Source organism: Solanum dulcamara, chromosome 4 (assembly GCF_947179165.1).
Source record: "Solanum dulcamara chromosome 4, daSolDulc1.2, whole genome shotgun sequence".
In the NCBI taxonomy this organism is placed as follows: domain Eukaryota; kingdom Viridiplantae; phylum Streptophyta; class Magnoliopsida; order Solanales; family Solanaceae; genus Solanum; species Solanum dulcamara.
In genome coordinates, this window is record NC_077240.1 from 33,260,222 (window position 1) to 33,282,370 (window position 22,149).

The 22,149-nt window shown below is 31.3% G+C and overlaps 2 protein-coding genes across 3 annotated transcripts; one reads left to right on the forward strand and one right to left on the reverse strand.

Annotated features, from left to right (window-relative positions):
- The first annotated feature begins 1,726 nt into the window (after positions 1 to 1,726).
- Positions 1,727 to 6,239, forward strand: LOC129887277 (CASP-like protein 1). The gene is made up of 3 exons (XM_055962310.1): positions 1,727 to 2,018; positions 5,408 to 5,534; positions 5,794 to 6,239. Exons 1-3 carry the CDS (start codon positions 1,780 to 1,782, stop codon positions 6,016 to 6,018), a joined length of 591 nt encoding a protein of 196 aa, XP_055818285.1. The 5' UTR covers positions 1,727 to 1,779; the 3' UTR covers positions 6,019 to 6,239.
- Positions 6,240 to 6,285: 46 nt separating this feature from the next.
- LOC129887276 (divinyl chlorophyllide a 8-vinyl-reductase, chloroplastic) lies at positions 6,286 to 9,686 on the reverse strand. Of its 2 annotated transcripts, XR_008766316.1 has the most exons (2): positions 8,181 to 9,686; positions 6,286 to 6,374 (listed from the first exon to the last, which is right to left on the reverse strand). XR_008766316.1 is itself a non-coding variant. In XM_055962309.1 (1 exon), exon 1 carries the CDS (start codon positions 9,485 to 9,487, stop codon positions 8,234 to 8,236), a length of 1,254 nt encoding a protein of 417 aa, XP_055818284.1. In that variant the 5' UTR covers positions 9,488 to 9,686; the 3' UTR covers positions 8,072 to 8,233. The 2 variants fall into 2 exon arrangements, 1 of the variants encoding a protein (XP_055818284.1); XM_055962309.1 differs by lacking the exon at positions 6,286 to 6,374 and having other exon boundaries at positions 8,072 to 9,686.
- Positions 9,687 to 22,149: the final 12,463 nt, after the last annotated feature.

Below are 22,149 nucleotides of genomic sequence, written 5' to 3' on the forward strand. Positions count from 1 at the left end.
GTGAATTATACTAGATACATGTATTTGAGATACCATATAAATTTTTAGATATATTCTGAAGTACAGATACATAGGGAGAGAGGTGAGCGAGATAGTCTATGTGTTCTAAATACATGTAAATCATTCTAAATACATGTATTTGGGATACTAGAAACATTCCAAATACATTTTGAAATAAAAATATAGAGAGAGACGCAAGCAAGAGAGAGAGAGAGAGGCGAGCGAGAGAGTCGTATAAATGTGAATCCACTTGGATACAGTGTGTCTAAAATAAATTACACCTCATTTTAACCCCCCATGTATCTGATATATATACATGTATCTTAAGTCCATATTCTGGTAAGATTTGTAATATTGAAAACTCACACGAAAGAAAGTAATTTACTCCTAAACTAATGGAATTTGTGTTATTTGCCCACAAGCGAAAGCAAAGAAATCCCTCTCTCACCCCCACCCAAAACTTGTCATTTACGGGTTGGCCGAAGAAGATGCATAAAACATCATCCGAAGAACATGACTTTAAATTCATTTACCAATCAAATGGGATAGCTGCTCTTCCAACAGAGGAAAAATGCTACGGGACAATATGAAAGAAAATTTTGACGATGGACTATATATTTTTTCTAATCCGGTGACAACAAGAAAGGTTGAGGGACAATGAAAGGAAATCATTTTTTTAACCTTTGAAGAATCTTTAAAGACGATGAAAGATAATAAATTTAGTTAATTAGAAGAATTTATCATATTGATTAGGAAAGGGCAAATTAGTTAAAATATAATTACTTACATCAAAAATAAATAGATTAAAAGAATTGTTATAAAAAAATTAAAATAAAAGAGGTTTTCGTAATATTATAAATCGTGAGAGAAAAATTAATATGAGGAAAGATATCTAAAACTATCCCTAAAATTAAATGAGGGGCTTAATCTTCTTTATCCGTTACAAATGCAATAACGTAAATGAGACGAAGCCAAAATTCAAAGGAGATAAAATCAAACAAGTCCAATCATTTGTTAGGAAATGTTGAAAACAACGTTTATTAATTAGTTGAACAAACTAGGCCCTTATCATTATACTCTCTCTACTCTCTTCTGGTATTTCCATAGTTACCTTTCCCAACTACTCGTTGTTTTCACTAACAAGTTCATAAAGTATATTTGCTACCTAGCTAGGTCACAAAATTAACTTGAAATATTCCTATTGAACCAATTTATCATAAGTCCCAACAACCTTAATTTAGTCGAGCAATTTCACCACTTTGATGGTGAAAAAGTAAATGTCACGATTGGGATGATTGATACTGAGAAAAATAGAAGTTAGGTAAAATAGGTGATTCACCTAATAACAAAAAGACTTTAATGATTAATAAATTGGCCTATAAGAAAGTACTATTACAGCTCAAGATAATCATTAAATCATTATCAACTTTACGTAAATTAAGCTTCGAGTCATTCACGTACAAAATTGGACATAAATACCAACAAGAAACCTAATTATATAATGTATGATCATGATTCTATATCAATCCTGGCGTCACGAATATTTTCGACATCGTTTGAACACTAACATAGTCGAACTAGCATCAATATAATTACGTTTTATAACATCCTCAAGAAAATATAATCCAATTAATCAAAAACTTGGCGTGTGGGCAATTCCACCCACCTCAATTAGGTTAAGGCGTTAAGCTTATAAAATTTCTATAAATATCACTATCTATTGTGTTGATTAGTCACACCTATAACTTAATTATCATTCAATAGATAATTTTTGGCACTATGGCTAGTGAACCCGAAAAGATTGCTCCCCCGACAGAAGCTCCGGTGGCGGAGCCAGAAAAAGCGGCTCCCCCACCGGCAACTCGGCCCACCGACTACTTTGCGGTGGCCGATTTGGTGTTACGGTTTTTAGTGTTTGCTTCGGCACTTGTTTCTGTGGTAGTCATGTCAACGAGTAAGCAAACTGAAATGCTCCCAACACCTCGCCCTGCTACGTTCAATCAATCACCAGCACTCATGTATGTTTTACATATTATTTTTTGGGTGAACATGGTATACATTCCTGACTTATATAATTTTTATATTCTGACAGTATAAAAATAATTATATTAACATATAACATATCTAAAAATAACTATATGTAATTATTCATTAAAAAAAATAGATGAGTAACCTGAAAAATAGATCTTGTTATTGCTACGATAACAATGTAAGTTTTTTAAACATTGTTATCAGTCAAAATCCTATGCATATAGCTTGAATATAAATTAATTCTATTAATCGCATATAATGGATTTTAATTATAAATGAATTTAAAAATTAAAAAAATTACATTTTTTAATTATAAATTAATTAAATCCTATGCATATAGCTTGGATAGTATAAGATAGATATAATACATAAATATGTCATCTAACTTGGCCTCATTTCACATTTATGCCCTCTAACTTTGAATGTGCCCAAGTAGGCACTTAAACTTGTATAAAATTGAACAAGTAGACACGCGCGTCCTATGTGTCACAATACACGTAGGATGCCACGTAGGACACAAAATTGTCATGTAGGATGTCATGTAGGACGAATGTGTCTATTTGTTTAAGTTTTGGATAGGTATTTGTTTATGCATTAGTAAAATTAGAGGTCATAATTATCAGGTGAAATCAAATTAAGGATTATATTTACGTATTTTGCATATAAGATATAAGGTAATACTATTCAGGCAGCCATTTTAGTAATTATTATATTCCTCAGCACTTAGCAGTCAAAATTTTCGGAAAGAGGGGGATTGAACAAAAAAGAAAAAGACCAAAAAAAAAAGGGGGAAATGGGAAAAAGATTGATGTGCCACGGAAAATCAATATAATAGCATGTTTGATCAAGTTTAATTTTAAAAAAATTCAAAAAATGAGGTGTTTGGTCAAGATTTTGAGAGAAAATTAATACTTTTAAGGTGTAGTAGAAGTTGTTTTTTAGAAGTTAAAAAAATATTTTTTTTTCAAAAAGCATTTTTGAGAAAAAATACACTTAAAAATACTTTTAAAAATTTTGGTCAAATACAAATTACACCTCAAAAGTGTTTTTTTAAAAAAAAAAATTATTAACCAAACACAAACGATTTTTGACTAATAAAAAGTACCTTTTCGAAAAGTACTTTTAAAAAAGACTTTTTTTAGAATAAGCTGATTTTAGAAGTTTGGTCAAACAAACTATGAGAAGTTGTGATTAAATTTAAGAAGTCTTAACTAAGTTGACTCATGGGCTATATTATAGCAGATTTTCCCCAAATACCAATAGTAGGACCTGCTAATTAATTCTGAAAATACAATAATAGCAAGAAGAAAATTACTCATTTAATTTGATCGTGCTTTGAAAAGATAGTACTAATTGGTACGTAAGAGAAACTGTTGAAATATATATATATATAGGGACAAAATTATTTTTCGCTCCAAAGTTTGTTTTAAAAATCAATCCTCTCCTCCTTAATTTTTAACAATAATCATTTTTTCTCTCTTATCCTAATTAATTTTTCAAAATGCCTATTTTACCTTTTGTATTATCAACCTTTGTTTTTGTTTTTTTTAACTTCTTTAAAATCATGATTTTTTTTTATTTTAGGTTTTTCTATTAAAAACAAAAACTATTTTTTCTATTCGAAAAAACTAAAGTAAAAAAATCTTAATTGAATATATAAATTATTGACGTTCTATAATGAAATAAGTGAATAGAGTAAAAAGACAATATTTTAATAATAATCAAAACTCTAATGTATACTATTTATTTTTCTTAATCTAAGTATTTATAGATTTTTATTTAAGCACATTAAAATTATAAGTAGAACAATTTTTTTTATCAGTTTGTAATTAAAATTTTTGTTATTATTTATAATTATTATTTTAATATTACATGCATTTAATATGTATATGTATATAAATGCATGTTTCAATTCTCTCTTATGCTTAAATGTTTGAATAGATAAACGATTTTTGTTTGTCAATAATGAAGTATTTTTTAAAATAAAAAATAAAAAATTACTTACAATACAAATAGATAATCTTTTAATTTTTTTTTAGGATATATCTTTATTTTTATTAATATTTTTCTATTATTTTTGAACCATATTTAAAATCTATTATATTACCTATTATTTTTATTTATATAAATAGGTGATGTAAGATAGAAAATGCAAAATAGACATTTCATGACATAAGGGGGAAAATGATTATTGTTTGAATATATATATATTCTTGGAGGTAAAATTATTATGGATTTGTAAGACACTTAAGACTCATCGATCACCAATCACCAACTGTATTATTTGTTAGTATGATTATAAGAAAGGTTAGTATTATTTCTTTTAAACAAGAAAGAAATTACTCAGTTATGACAAATTAGTAACGAAACAAAATGTTGTGTCTGGCCGTAATTTTACGTTTCCACTGTTTGTTTGTTTTTTACCCCTTCTTAGGAAGTATTAACTTTTTTTGTTCCTTGATAGTTCGAACCCACAATTTTAAGGTTATAGATGAAGGGTGCTTATTACCTGAGCAATTACCTTTTGTCTAAAAATTAGATAATGAACTCACCTCTACCATTCTCCACTTAAATATCAGACTTTTGTCAAACAAAATTCGAATTAATGACGTATGTACGCGTTTACTACTAAACCAAGTCTCAGGGGCACTAATGAAATTTCTTATTTGCACTTCGTTTTTACACCTAAATACACTTATGTACTATAGCTAAAGTCATAAATTAACATGAGAATATATATTAATTACCTATACTTTAGTGCTGGCAGTGTATGTGAAAACATTTAGCTTGTATTATTATATGTAAAACACAAGTTTTTACCGTTATTTGTTAGAGCACGATTAAGGATTTCTTCCCGCCTTAACTTGTGACGATAATAAAATCGAGATTATTCTAAAGACAGTTTGATGCACAAAGTATATCGCCCTTCACTCAGGATTTCGACTATTTTTTTGTCTTTTTTTTTTTAATTAAAGACAGTTTCAATATTGATTGGAACTTTGTATATTTATTTCCTTTGAATAAATGCAGAGCGGGGTGGTTGCAAAGCCAACTGTTTTCTTCATGTATGGTATATCTATTCTTATTGAATAATAAATCTGAAAATATGATAGAAAACAAGCAAGTGGATTTGCAAGTATATTTAGGAGTCACATCTCATAATTAGGATTCGTATTGATTCTGTCAAAACTTCTTATTTTTATAGTATCATTTAATGCATAAGAAAACATATATTGACTATACTGTTTCACTTACCTTATTTTCTCTTGTTTATCTTTTTGATGCATTTTGACTATAACTAATATTGATCAAAATTGAACTTTAATTTCAAACTGATTTCAGAAAGCTAGTTAATTCTGAATTATTTATGTTGCAGCTATTTTGTAGTAGCACTCTCTGTGGCTGGTTTCTTCAGCATAATTACTACACTAGGCTCATTGTACTCCATCATTAAGCCTGGTTGCTATGCCAAGATCATTTCCCACTTCATTGTCATTGATGTAGTAAGTGCTGACAATCTTTTTGTTTATTTTTTCTTTTTATGACGTTAGAGCTCAGGTTAGCTTGCACAAGCCTCGCCTATTCCACCAAGTACATCATGAGTACTGGGTAACTCTATTTCACCATGACTTAGGCAAATGAAAATCACCTAGAGATTTTGTGCATGTGCTGAAATTCGACCCCTAGTCATTATGGCACATTTATTGATTAAATCTTGGGTCCACCAGTACTCACTAGAGTAATGTTTATGTAAACTTGCAGCTTTTGATAGGAATAGTGGCATCAGCAACCGGAGCAGCAGCATCGGTCACTTACATAGGACTAAAAGGCAACACTCATGTTGGGTGGGGAAAGGTTTGCACACTGTATGGCAAGTTCTGCAGATACCTTGGAGCCTCTATAGGAGTCTCATTGTTCGCGACCGTTATGCTTGTGCTTCTTGTTCTCCTCTCTGTTTACTCCCTTTCTAAGAAAATCCCCAAGTGACAAGACAGATATGGAAAAGTGAATTCTTGATGTATAGCAGAACAGCCCTTGGTAAATGTCAGTGTGTGAAAGTGTGTAATTTATAAGTTCTGTTCAAATTTGGCCATTTTCTTGTGCAGCTGGTGGAAGTAGACAATGCACCAGTTCTTGTATATGAATTCATTCATGTACTTGTATTGATGTTAAATAGAAAGTTCCTGACTTGGAGTCTATTGGTAAAACTACCAATTAAAATATGTGAAGACTGGCTAACACATGAATTAGCCACAAAGTTCCATAACTAGGACTTGATTAGATTCGATTGCAATAGCTTTGAAGCTAATCGATACTTGAGGCTCTCATATTCATCATCGGACCTACATTTAAGATAGGATGTTTTGATGAGATCTAAGTCCTATACCTTGGACTAATAGTTAGCAACCTTGAATGAAACACCTCATATATTTAACAGAACTAGCTACAAATGAGAAACTATGCAGTAGTGCGTGATCAATGAAATTGTGAGAATTGGCATCTATTGGGATGCAAGTAACACTAGCACATCTATTGAAACAATGGAGCATTTCCAGTACCTTTACACATAGATTAACAGCGCATGCATAATCTTCTGAATAAATTGTTCAAAGAAAAAGAAGAAGAAAACTATTAACGTTGGACAAAGTCCAGAATCAAATAAACGTCTCTGTACAAACTAGCCAAGAGCAGATATCCAATTCTTATGCATCCACTTGCTTTCATACCTATAATCTACATAATTATCCTTATCTAGATTTTGATTACTCTTAGAATTCTCTTTGATAAGCATAAATGCTACCATATAAATGTAACGAAGGAAACTTTCCAAACTAATAGTAAACCTTTCCAGCATGCAAATGGTAAACCTTTCCAGGATGCAAGTTTCATTATATTTTGATACGCAACCAGAGGAGTACTTCAAGTGAAAAGTATATGTATTAAACAATCTTGAGTATCCTACGGAGTGATACGTAAGGGACATATCACCTTATCTTTTCTCCCTGAAATCCTGCTATAGACGACTTGGAATCATAAGACAAGTAAATTCCACCGGTAATTACATATCAATTGCACCAGTGAAGGAGGGAAATTTAAAAGAACGATGATGAAGAAGGGAACCTTGTTAGTAATTTCTAGTTAGTCAGAACCAAATAAAAAGCATGAGTCTTACAGATGAAAGCCTCACTATGGACTCTTACCTCAATTTGAAGACCTCATCTCAAACCAACTAAACTGGTCATTGCAGGCAAATTAAGTCAACTATGATATCAATGACCAGTTTTATAAACAACGTATATTAGGTAACTCGTATAAATAGTTGTCTCAATACTTATTATTAGTGTATATTATCAGAGAATAAGATCTAATCCAAAATAAAATATATGAGCTTCTGAAATTGAACTCGAAAACAGAAAGACGCCAAATAAATATCACCTTTTGAGCACGCCCATTTGTCTCATAATTAATCATCCAGCTCATTAGAAATTTAACCTTGCAAGGGAGAAGTTTTTTCCCAGTTCAGTTATATCTCTCCCAAGTTGGCTCTAAATTCCATCAAGGGGAGTTGCAAAGTAGTTATCTAACTGTTAACGCAAGACTACTCGAGAGATCACCCTTTTATCACTTAATTGGCTCCCTCTCCACCATTCTGGTCTCAGACATTACCCTCGAAAAAGGATCAATTTAATTGCTCGCATGGTATAAAATTTACCTTTTGATAGCTTAAATACCACCAATAAGGCTAACTATAGCACATCCTATAAAATGCAGTTTGACAACAGGGTAGTTTCCGTATTTTGTATGCAGAAATAGAACTCTCTAATTTGAGACTACTCTGCTCGACAGCAGTTTTACTCCACCGTCTGTTCACAGAAATTGTACTCGATAGAGGATTATTCAATATGGATAACTTTAGCAGATCCTAGACTCTGCAGTTTGAAGGCAGGGTAGTTTCCATATTCTGTATGCAGGAAAAGAATCTCTAATTTGACGCAACTAGTTACAGAAAGTAACAATTAAGAAATGTGCACATTATAGGTAAGCTCTTAACATTTCAGAACGTAGCATATATTCATATTAGAGTATAATTTACACATAAATAAATTGTAAACTTATCAATATCTGCTACAGACAGACAAACTGCATACCTCAAAATTGATTTGTCAGAGAGTAGCTAGTTAAGACCTCTTTGATGGAGTATTTAGAATATTGTTTGCTCCCCCAACTCCTGACCAGCCATTCCTTCTTTCAGTACTCTCTGGAAAAAATCTTCCAATGTATCATTTCCATAACTTGGTGTTGCCTCAGCATTATATTCTCCAGTCTCAGGATCCCAAATCAACATGCTCTCAGCTGCATAATACCTCCCAATCTTCCCAAACTCGGCTGCATCTTCCAAAGAAGGAAATATTTTTACGAGGAAGTCAAGAAATCCAATTGCGAAATCCATTATTTCAATTGGCACCTTCAGAAATTTGGGTTCTTTACCCACAAGTTTAAACAACATTTCCCCTTGCTCTAATGGTGTCAATGCCTTTCCAGGTCCTCCAATAGGCAAGACCTGATTGATTTTATCCTCTTTCAGTATACAATCAGCAATAAAAGAAGCTAAATCTTGCTCACTTATCGGCTTGCAAGCACACAATTTCCCATCCCCAAACATCACATAAGGTTTCCCATCTTTCACCAATTCAACTTGACCTCCTAAGCTCTTGAAAAATGCAGTTGGTCTAACAATACTATAAGTAAATCCATCATCTTCTTCAGCTTCTTTCATTAATTCTGCCTCGAATTTCAGCTTCGCTCTTTGAAATTCAAGAAGGGGCTTCTGCACACAAATTGCAGACAGCAAAACAAAGTGTGAAGCCCCAAACTTCCTCCCAGCAACAAGACTATTCTTTGTGGCCTCATAATCAATATTCCAAGAATCTTTTACCCCACCATTTCGACTAGCAAGGCAAGACACAACAACATCAATTGAAACCCCTAAACCTTGTACACTTTTCTCCAAAATCTCCAAATTGGTGACATCAGAAAAACACACATTAGCTCCATTTAACTGTTCCAAGGTATCATCTTTACTATTCTTTCCCTTAATACCACTTTTTTCTCTAGCAACAGCTATAACATTGAAGCCTCTATTGGTCAACTCCTTAACCAAAAATTTCCCAATGTACCCAGTTGAACCCACAACCAAAACATTAATATCTTTTGGATTTTTACCTCTAAATGAAATCTTGGGGGTTTCAACAGCTGAAGCAGTGATGGGTTTCAGCTTTCTTGAACTAACTCTAAAGGGTCTTCCAGATACATTCACAGAAAGAAAAGGAATTGCATAAGGAACTGTGCTTACTTGAACATGATTGATGAAATGAGATGAAAAAAGTTGCCTAAAGTTATTATCTTTAGTTGATTGAAGAAGTGTTAGTCTACTGGAAAGAGCAAAAACAGACATTTTCCTCAACTAGATGAAGAAACTTAGATGCTGGCCAAGAACTCTGGTGGTCTTAATCAGTAGCATTTCACAGGAAAAATAAGAAGTAGAAAAATTTGAGGCGATTGATAACAATGGAAGTTGAGCTCATCATGCTAGAATTAGAATGATTGGTTGAAATTGGAGGGGGAATACCTGGAGAAATCTTTATCTTGTCCAAAAGCAATAAATCATCCATTGGGCCTTGGATCTTTTATCTTAGGAAAAATGATTTGTTGCTGTCCATCATCCATTAACAACCCATAAGCCTATAATGGCCCAATCCACAGAATTTTACTTTTTTTCTTACTACAATTTTCACTAACAAAATGAGTCCCAAACCTAAATGACAGACAAAGTTGATCAAAGTAACGGCAAAAATAAAGTTTTTACTTTTTACCTATATTAGAACCTCTTTAAATTAATACTGTTGACACCCAATTTTGACCATCCACAACGCAAATTAGCTATCGAGTTTTTTTGAATTCGAATATTTTGAAATAATTAGCTTTTATAAAAAAAAATAAAAAAAATAATATGTATATATATATATATATATTTTCATATTATTCTTAACTATTTTTATCTTTATATAAATTTTAGTATAACATACATATTTTTATATAACTATATCTTTGATTACTATTTATGTGATTATTCGAAAATTATCTCAAAAGATTTTATTTTTTACTAAATAAATTTTAGTTAGGTTAGTTTAATTATGGTTTGTATTTTTGAAAATTTTAGTTTTTTCTAAAAATAAAAATAAATAAATAAAAAATATCTTTTCTTTTCTCTTTCCATTATCAAACAACTATCCATCTCTCAAAACTCTCTTCTTCACTATCTCTCTCTCTCAAAACTCTCTTCTTCACTCTCTCTCTCTCTCTACACTCTCTTCATCTTCTCAAAAAGAGAAAACAAGACAAGGTTACCAACCTCACCATTCTCTCCCCTCATCTCTCAATCTCTCTCCTCTTACACACCACCGAATACTTCTCTTCCACTCGTCTTCGGCGAGAGCTCCGACGAACCACGCAGGAAAAGCCACCAAGCCGCCGCTAGACTAACAAGATGAGAGGTCTAAGACGAATTTTACTATATATGTTGTGTTCTTTTAGATCTAAAAGTTCATTTATTTTTTTATTTATTGTGTATATGTTGGGTTGATTACATCTTGTGTTTGGTGTTCTTGATAAGTTTTCTTGCTTAGAAGATTTAGATCTTTCTTATGTTAGAATCCTTTTACTGATTTTGTTTTCATAACAAATTTTGGGCTGATCAATTACTCTAACCATTATTGTCATTTTCTTGCTTATAAGATTCATATTGTTTACATGTTACTACATCACTTTAGTTCTTTATTTTTTGCTCCAAATGATTTGATAAACTCGAGATTCAAAGATTTTTTGTTCATTCATAATTGATTAAGATTGCAAAGCATATTTATGTTATTTTTGTTGTTGTTGTTGTTGTTGTTGTTTATGTTCATGTTCATGTTCATGTTCATGTCCATTTTCATGTTCATGTTTATGTTTATGTTCATGTTTATGTTCATGTTTATGTTTATGTTCATGTTCATATTTATGTTCTTACACTTTAATTATGTTCATGTTTATATTCTTGTATTTAATTAAGGTTTCATGTTCTTACATTTTAATTATGTTCATGTTTATATTCTTGTATTTAATTAAGGTTTCGTGTTCATAGTCATGTTCTTACATTTTAATTATGTTCATTTTATATTCTTGTATTTGATTAAGTTTTTTACGGTGAGATTGTTATTATTTGCTATTGTCTAAATGCATATCTTTTAATTTGGGTATCTATTTGATTAGCTAATTGATAACCGATATTTTATTTTCTTGATTTAGATTTGGGAAATATTTAATATTTTGCTAATCAGGCATAATTTGTTGATTGAAATATTTGACTATTAGGAAATAATTATAGTATTTTTTTTTTACAAAATTTGCTAGCATGTAGTAATTATTTTGGCATTTATCACAATTAATCTTGTCTCCCTTTATTAAACTTTAAATAAAGTTATTACCCTACTACTTTAAATAAAGTTATTTCACCACTACTTTAAATAAAGTTGTTACCCTACTACTTTAAATAAAGTTATTACCCTACTACTTTAAATAAAGTTATTTCACCACTACTTTAAATAAAGTTATTTCACCACTACTTTAAATAAAGTTATTACCCTATTACTTTAAATAAAGTTAGTACCCACTTCTTTAAAATAAGTTTTAAATAGTTTTTTTTATTATTTGGAGGGATGATTACATGTCTACTACTTATGTAACAGACTTTATTTTGGCCAATGAAAAAAATATCTCCGTCGGGTTTCGAGGCCTCTCCATTTTAAAGACGGAAATTTTAATTTAAGTTTACATTATATATTATATATTACAAGTTGAAATTGGCCGATGAAGAAATTACCGTTGCTTTCCAAGGTCTCTCATGTTCATAAGACAGGTTTTATTTTTGTATTATTATTATTATTATTATTATTTTTATTTTTATTATTACTATTCATATTATTTATTATTAACATGTTTACTAAGTATTTCTACAGGTGCTGGAGCAAAATTGACTGATATGCAATTTTATGTATATCTGATATACAAGAAAACTGTTGGTTATATGCACTAATATACAGTGTATATACAGTTGTGATATACATCAGAATTGGCCCAAAAGCCCAAAACGCAGGTGGCCCAACAGCTTAGTCCAGGCGTACAGAAACTAAGTGTCGGGCCATATTTTTATATGTTCATTACTTATTTTTATTTATTATTTTATTGATTCGGTTTGTAATAATTAATTTATTTATGTCGTTCATGATTTTCTTAGCTATTAATTTTAATTTGTTTTAACCTAATTAGATTCCCCTAAAGATAAACCAATTCATGTTAATTTATTCTTAAAATAATTTTCAATATTTACTTAGTAAATGATATATATATATATATATGTATATTATAATCAAATGTTTAAGTTTTATCAATTTTGTTTTTTTATTTTTTTATTTTTTTTTTCTAAAAAAAAATTTCAAAGTCTTCGTTTTCTTTTAAATTAATATTTCCCAAAGTTAGTCAAATAAATTTTAAATCGTTGGATAACCGCATGTTAGCGGCTATTTTAAGTGCTAAAACCTTCTTAAAATAGTAATATGAACCTCGTACCCTTTTTCTCTAAATTTTTAAGACTTAAATTTGTTAGAGTCTTTTAAATTAAGTTTTCTTAATTTCTTTAAAAAATTAAGTGGCGACTCTTTTTTTACTAAAATTGATTTTTTCTTATAAAGATGAAATTAATTTTGCACTTTGTCGATTTTTCGACATAACAGAAATGGCGACTCCGCTGGGGAATAATTAGGTTCTAACCATTAGATTTGATTGCTTATTTGACTAACTATTTGGGTTTGTAATAATTAGTAATTTTTGTTTTCCTTAATTGTGCAATTATGTGTTTAATTTATATATTAAATTGTTATTTGCATTTCATAGCATTTTTCCTATTTAATGTATAGTATATTAAAGAACGATTTTGCGGTACCGCAGTCGGGCTTTTTATACTTAACCCTTTTCGGAAAGATCGACAATTTATTGATACGTCATGCGTCCAATGGTTGTCGTAAGTTCCAGCCTGAGTTGTCCGCTTGGGTTACCAGTCTTGCAAAAGCCACTCTTAGTCAACCTAGCGTAGAGCAAAGCCAAATCCCTAATTTAGTGCATTGGCCTAAGAAGACTCAATACCCAAGGCGTATTGGGCCCATTAGAAAGACCACCTTAGTTCAAAATGGCCCTCGGCCTAAATGGACAATCATACCTATATGTTTAAATTTGAAGGTTTTATACGCGGTTTGGCAAATCACTGTCCCTCGGGGCTAGGAGTTTTTTTTTTGTAGCTTAGTCTAGTCAAAGAAGGACCTTCAGTGAATGACACTTCATCCAAAAGGCATTGGCGTTCGGAGATGTCAAGAAATCAAGAAAGAAGGATTTTCCACGAAGGCTTAGTTAGGATTGTACCCCTGCGTGGGACTGATTATTTATATCCCTTTTTTCTATTTATGTATCCCCATTCAAATTATTCATAATATTTGTATAAATATAAGTTTTGGGGCAATGGAATGTTTCAAATGACGTAATACATCCTTCAAATCGTTAAGCCTATCTTTGGCACAAAAAGGTCACATATCTGTTTAGGATGCGCAATAATTATTTGTGTGTTATATGCTATAACTGTTTTGTGAATATGTTGCTTTATTTGGAGACATGCTAGTCCACTCTTTTAGATTTTTTTTAGAGTCTCATAGGCATAAATATCGAGTCACTATCGATAGTGCATTCAAATATTCAATGAGTCTTTAATTTCCTAACAAAATTCGAACTTTACACTCAAATCATAAACTTTTCTTTCTCATCTCCACAAAAAAAAACAAGTGGTCGAACTACGTAGGACCTGAATTCTCCTTTGTGAGATACGTAGGCAGTCTTTCAAGGCTCGGTCCCTGTTTTTGAAGTTTTCAGTTTTCCTCATTCTTTCAAAGAAATTGAGAACTTTTTCTGCATCTAAGAAAAACAAGGGTACAAAAGTTGAAACGTAAAAAAATCTGTAATTCACAAGTCAACTTTTCTCACACATTTATCATAAAATTAATTTTTGTCCGTTACTCTTTCTTCACCCATAGATTAGTTTGTCTTAAAACAAAGCAACATTTATGTGTTTAGTTCTTTATGTGATATTTTGCATTAATTATTACAAGCACAGACTAATACTTTGACTTTTGAGTTATTCTTCTTTTTCAGGGAAAGACTAATTTATGTCGGAAAACAAACTTGCTTACTTCTCAAAGATCGAGGGTTCAACAAAGTTGTTTCTTTCTTTGTAGGGCTGTTATCAAAGGACATCATGCGATAAATGAAAGGATCTCATTTTTGAGGTTAATTTTCTCTCCCTAACTAAGAAGTTTTCTTTGTACACAAAAGAGACGACATTATTTCAAGAGAGGGGATCACGGGACAAAGAGTTCGTGGGAAATAATGATGATATTAAATTTCACAAGACACCAATACACAGCCTGAAAGATAAATCGGGGGAGTCTTTGACTATAAAATCTTACTCCTATATCTTGTTACTTATTTTTTTTATAATGGCCCCGCTTTCACACTTTTCTCATATCTTTGCAGGAAAACTATCCCCGACAATAGTCGGGGATGGTTATAACAATGTATGATTCTTTGAATAGTTGGAAGAATTCAAATCATAAGAGACAATCCTCAAGAAAAATACAACAACAATAACCAGAGCTCAAGAAATTGGATTTATTGGAGAAGTATCAATTTGAGGAAGAAAGATATAGGGTGATAAACATCCAACCTTTATATTGGATGAAGAATTAAAGAGATACATATTCCAAGAGTCTCCTAAAAAATGATGTAAAAATTCAAGATAAACAAGAAATAGATACTGAGTATGACAGCATAAAATACTGAAAGCAGAGAGCTAAATATTTGGACAAATTATTGGAAACAAGTGTTCAACAGGATGCAAATACTAATTGAGAAATTACAGGAAAGCATAGAAAACATTGAAAGACAATCCTCTCCAGTAGAAGAATTATCCCAGATTCTGAAAAGAGCAGATAATTTCGTACAATTTGTCCTCCAAAATGCACCCGTTATTATCCGTCACCAGGACAATGAGTTATGTTATCTACAATTGTTTGTCAAGTCTGCATGAAGAGGACATCATCAATAAATAAATATAAATATTTTACTAGTACTGATGTAAAGGAATCTCGAGACTTCAAACGAGAGGTTTTGGAAAGGGGAATATCGGCAAAGAAGGGATTATTTGGGTCAAAGAATTCTCTAATATATGTTGAACCTGTGTTCAGTAAGGCAGGAGAGACAATTGGTGTAAATTACATAGGAATGGAGATAACTGATCAGATAAGGAAAAGAAAAAAAAATGGCAAAATTGCAAGAAGAGATAGTTGTACAGAAAGCCAAGGAGACTGAACTTAAAGAAACTATTCACATAACAGAGAAAACTATGCGAGAGAAACAAATGCTTGCAACCATGTCTCATTAGATTAGATCCTTTTGTCAGGAGTGGTCAATATGATCGAGATTTTTTCTACCATAAAATTGGATAAGGAACATCGTCAGCTTGTGAATGTAATATTGTCTTCAGGAGATTTGGTTCTTCAAATAATAAATGACATCATTGACCTTTCCAAAGTCGAATCAGGAGTAATGAAGTTGGAAGCCACAACATTCCGACCAAGAGAGGTTATAAAGCACGCTGCAGCATCTCCACAGAAAATATTAACATTGGAAGACCACACCAAGTTTGTCTAAAGCTCTAAATTATTTTATATATCATATCTACAAGAACTACGCACACCTGATTCTCATCTTGATGAGATACATAGGCAGCCCTTCTTGGGTTCGGTATTTCCTTTTTAAAAATAAAAACAGTTAAAAAAAATAGAAAATACATAAAATAATAAATTGTGTACATATTTTAAGAGTCATATCTTCTTGATTGGGACGCATACAGTTAGGAGCATGCAAAATATTTGGTATGATAAAAATGATTGGCTTTGTGGTAAACCATAGCTTCTATTGGTATCTTTCATTTGTACTTTTGTGATGCTTGAAAATTCTCTTGCGGGCATTCAAGGTAAGAATATAACCAACCTCATGGTTTCATGTGCATTGTATGGTGAGCTTTAGATTAAAATTCAATTGCATCGCACCGTTGATCTAGAACTTGGCCTGATATGTTTGTTGAGGCGAAATCCTGAGTTATGTTTGGTTTGAGAAAGGATTGTAGGCCTTTTTGACCCGTTTGTGTCTTTCAAAGCCTAACAAATAACATTAATCCCTAGTTTTCCCACTTTGAGCCTAAAATCTTTTCTTTGGACAACCACATCTTAGCCCTTTCCCTTCTGAGTGCTTACATGCACTATCTCTCTCTTGGCCCAACCTCCTTGAGCGCACCAAAGACGTGCAAATTATAGAAGAAGATCCAACTTTGAAATTGCCAAAGGTAAAAGACGTAAAGTCTCCAAAGTCAAGAAAGCAAAGACGACTTTCTCATAAAAAAAAAACCTCCTACAAGGTCGATGTAAGACAAAAAGGAAACTACTCCAATAAAAGAGGAGAAACCTCAAAAAGGAGCGAAAAGAGAAAAGCTCTAACCACTAAGGACTCAAAGAAGTCAAGACAAAAGAAAAAGGTGAAAAGAAAAAAAACTCTATCAAATAAGTACTCGAAGAAGTCGATACAAAAGAAAGAGGATCAGACATCAAAGACATATCAATCGTCAAAGGCACATATTCAGTGCGACATTCAAGGAGGAATAAAGTTACTTTTATCCTAAATAAATATCCTACCTGTTCCCAAACCCACATTACAACCCAATGACAAGCCCTACATGATCTCATTCCAAATATTCTCACATTAGTGGAGACTTACATGCAGGCCAAGCATATGGTATCACAGTTGCATGCGTTGAACTTTCTTGAGAGTGTGAGTGCACTTTGTAAAATGTTCTCAAATCAAACACTTCATATATGTGCGAAATAGAACTTTCTTTATTGTGAGGGCACTTGAAACATGATGATTGGTATAATTCTAAACCTTTGTTGGAAGCAGGATGAAAAAAATCTTGTCGACACTTAAGTATGTTTGAGGTACTACTTGAAGCTATATGAATTACCTTAAAGTCAATCTCAGTTATAAGATAAGAAATGAGAAATATTTCCATGTATTCCTAACTGTTGATACCAATTGTAGTCAAAATTTGACTATCTCTTTACATTGTGAGATGCCTATTTTACTTCATTGGATCGTCCATATCAGACGGGTGGAATATCTCATGTTTTAAGCTGGAAATGTTGCAAGTAATACAGTTTTCCATGTCATTATGCTTATATTACACATGTGTCTACTGATTATCTTGTCTCAGATCTTGCAGCATTCATCGTCCAGAGAATTGGAACTACATTTGACCTGATTCTTGCACCAACAGGATATGTAGGCGCCACAATGGCTCGGTCATGTTCCCTGTAAGATTTTTGTTTCTCCCTTATAATGAAAACTGGGACAGAATTTTTGAGAAGATCTCAAAAATTCAGAAAAAGATACTATCTCTAGCAAGTTAAGATTGGAGATCATGTTAATATATGCAACTGGGATCGAATTTTTGAGAAGATCTCAAAAATTCCACAAGAATGTCAAAATTCTTTTTTCAGCAGCTCGAGATTTATCAAAAGATCTAATTGGAAAGAATTTTTGAGGAAGATTTCAAAAATTCCATCAAGAATTGTCAGAAGTTCGAAGTCAACTTCAAATGATCTCCAACATTGCTAGAATGGAGCGAACTCGAATTCAAGATGCGAGCCACCAATGCCTCGTATAACTTCTATCAAAGACATGAGTTCCCATGAACACGAGTTGTTAAAAAAAAAAAAAGTTGTCAAATCATCCAAGAGGGCCATTGCATTCATCATTGCCAAGAAGGTCATTGCATCCATCATTGCCAAGAGGGCCATTACATTTTCATCAGCCAAGAGGGCCATTCATATTTTATTTTATTCATATTTATTACCGGAGGTGGTAATATCATTGTCAAGAGGGCCATTCATATTTTATTTTATTCATATTATATTACCGGAGGTGGTAATATCATTGCCAAGAGGGCCATTGCATTCATCATTGCCAAAAGGGTCATTGCATTCATCATTGCCAAGAGGGCCATTCATATTTTATTTTATTCATATTTATTACCGGAGGTGGTAATATCATTTGCCAAGAGGGCCATTCATATTTTATTTTATTCATATTTATTACCGGAGGTGGTAATGTCATTTGCCAAGAGGGTCATTCATATTTTATTTTATTCATATTATATTACCGGAGGTGGTAATATAATTTCCAAGAGGGCCATTGCATTCATCATTGCCAAGAGGGCCATTGCATTCATCGTTGCCAAGAGGGCCATTCATATTTTATTTTATTCATATTATATTACCGGAGGTGGTAATATCATTGCCAAGAGGGTCATTGCATTCATCATTGCCAAGAGGGCCATTGCATATCATTGCCAAGAGGGCCATTGCATATCATTGCCAAGAGGGCCATTGCATTTTCATTTGCCAAGAGGGCCATTGTATATTCATTGCCAAGAAGACCATTGCATATATCCTACCAATGGATTTTCATTCGTCCTACCGATGGAAAAATAGTTATTTTGCCAAGTATCCTATCAATGGATTATCATCCTACCGATAGTGCAACATTATCCTACCAATGAATCAATGAGGATTTTTCAATATGCAAAGAGGATGAAAGAAAGTGCGAACGACATCAAAGAGGATGCAGCACAACGTGGAATTCTTTTAGCAGAGAACTGGGACACAGTCCCAAGAATAATGTCAAGCTCGTAGGATACGAGCTAAGGAAACGATTTCCACCACAGTAAACAACATTCCTATTGAAAGTCGTGTGGTTATTTCGGAGTCCAGTCATAATTCCAAACTCATACCAACCCCTTTTCAGAAAGATGAAGATGGAGTCGGCCAAAATTGGATTTGTCAATTTTCTTTGTCCAGGATCTCTTTTATCGATCATATCCAAAGAAAGGGACAACTGTTGACACCCAATTTTGACCATCCACAACGCAAATTAGCTATCGAGTTTTTTTGAATTCGAATATTTTGAAATAATTAGCTTTTATAAATAAAAAAAATAATATGTATATATATATATATATATTTTCATATTATTCTTAACTATTTTTATATTTATATAAATTTTAGTATAACATACATATTTTTATATAACTATATCTTTGATTACTATTTATGTGATTATTCGAAAATTATCTCAAAAGATTTTATTTTTTACTAAATAAATTTTAGTTAGGTTAGTTTAATTATGGTTTGTATTTTTGAAAATTTTAGTTTTTTCTAAAAATAAAAATAAATAAATAAAAAATATCTTTTCTTTTCTCTTTCCATTATCAAACAACTATCCATCTCTCAAAACTCTCTTCTTCACTATCTCTCTCTCTCTCAAAACTCTCTTCTTCACTCTCTCTCTCTCTACACTCTCTTCATCTTCTCAAAAAGAGAAAACAAGACAAGGTTACCAACCTCACCATTCTCTCCCCTCATCTCTCAATCTCTCTCCTCTTACACACCACCGAATACTTCTCTTCCACTCGTCTCCGGCGAGAGCTCCGACGAACCACGCAGGAAAAGCCACCAAGCCGCCGCTAGACTAACAAGATGAGAGGTCTAAGACGAATGTTTTACAAATTCGTCTTGGTATGGTTTCGTTTAACTTTATTTTACTATATATGTTGTGTTCTTTTAGATCTAAAAGTTCATTTATTTTTTTATTTATTGTGTATATGTTGGGTTGATTACATCTTGTGTTTGGTGTTCTTGATAAGTTTTCTTGCTTAGAAGATTTAGATCTTTCTCATGTTAGAATCCTTTTACTGATTTTGTTTTCATAACAAATTTTGGGCTGATCAATTACTCTAACCATTATTGTCATTTTCTTGCTTATAAGATTCATATTGTTCACATGTTACTACATCACTTTAGTTCTTTATTTTTTGCTCCAAATGATTTGATAAACTCGAGATTCAAAGATTTTTTGTTCATTCATAATTGATTAAGATTGCAAAGCATATTTATGTTATTTTTGTTGTTGTTGTTGTTGTTATTTATGTTCATGTTCATGTTCATGTCCATTTTCATGTTCATGTTTATGTTTATGTTCATGTTTATGTTCATGTTTATGTTTATGTTCATGTTCATATTTATGTTCTTACACTTTAATTATGTTCATGTTTATATTCTTGTATTTAATTAAGGTTTCATGTTCTTACATTTTAATTATGTTCATGTTTATATTCTTGTATTTAATTAAGGTTTCGTGTTCATAGTCATGTTCTTACATTTTAATTATGTTCATTTTATATTCTTGTATTTGATTAAGTTTTTTACGGTGAGATTGTTATTATTTGCTATTGTCTAAATGCATATCTTTTAATTTGGGTATCTATTTGATTAGCTAATTGATAACCGATATTTTATTTTCTTGATTTAGATTTGGGAAATATTTAATATTTTGCTAATCAGGCATAATTTGTTGATTGAAATATTTGACTATTAGGAAATAATTATAGTATTTTTTTTTTACAAAATTTGCTAGCATGTAGTAATTATTTTGGCATTTATCACAATTAATCTTGTCTCCCTTTATTAAACTTTAAATAAAGTTATTACCCTACTACTTTAAATAAAGTTATTTCACCACTACTTTAAATAAAGTTATTTCACCACTACTTTAAATAAAGTTGTTACCCTACTACTTTAAATAAAGTTGTTACCCTACTACTTTAAATAAAGTTATTACCTACTACTTTAAATAAAGTTATTTTACCACTACTTTAAATAAAGTTGTTACCCTACTACTTTAAATAAAGTTATTACCCTACTACTTTAAATAAAGTTATTTCACCACTACTTTAAATAAAGTTATTTCACCACTACTTTAAATAAAGTTATTACCCTACTACTTTAAATAAAGTTAGTACCCACTTCTTTAAAATAAGTTTTAAATAGTTTTTTTTATTATTTGGAGGGATGATTACATGTCTACTACTTATGTAACAGACTTTATTTTGGCCAATAAAAAAATATCTCCGTCGGGTTTCGAGGCCTCTCCATTTTAAAGACGGAAATTTTAATATAAGTTTACATTATATATTATATATTACAAGTTGAAATTGGCCGATGAAGAAATTACCATTGCTTTCCAAGGTCTCTCATGTTCATAAGACGGGTTTTATTTTTGTATTATTATTATTATTATTATTGTTATTATTTTTATTTTTATTGTTACTATTCATATTATTTATTATTAACATGTTTACTAAGTATTTATACATGCGTTGGAGCAAAATTGACTGATATGCAATTTTATGTATATCTGATATACAAGAAAACTGTTGGTTATATGCACTAATATACAGTGTATATACAGTTGTGATATACATCAGAATTGGCCCAAAAACCCAAAACGCAGGTGGCCCAACAGCTTAGTTCAGGCGTACAGAAACTAAGTATTGGGCCATATTTTTATATGTTCATTACTTATTTTTATTTATTATTTTATTGATTCGGTTTGTAATAATTAATTTATTTATGTCGTTCATGATTTTCTTAGCTATTAATTTTAATTTGTTTTAACCTAATTAGATTACCCTATAGATAAACCAATTCATGTTAATTTATTCTTAAAATAATTTTCAATATTTACTTAGTCAATGATATATATATATATGTATATTATAATCAAATGTTTAAGTTTTATCAATTTTGTTTTTTTATTTTTTTATTTTTTTTTTCTAAAAAAAAAATTCAAAGTCTTCATTTTCTTTTAAATTAATATTTCTCAATGTTAGTCAAATAAATTTTAAATCGTTGGATAACCGCATGTTAGCGGCTATTTTAAGTGCTAAACCTTCTTAAAATAGTAATATGAACCTCGTACCCTTTTTCTCTAAATTTTTAAGACTTAAATCTGTTAGAGTCTTTTAAA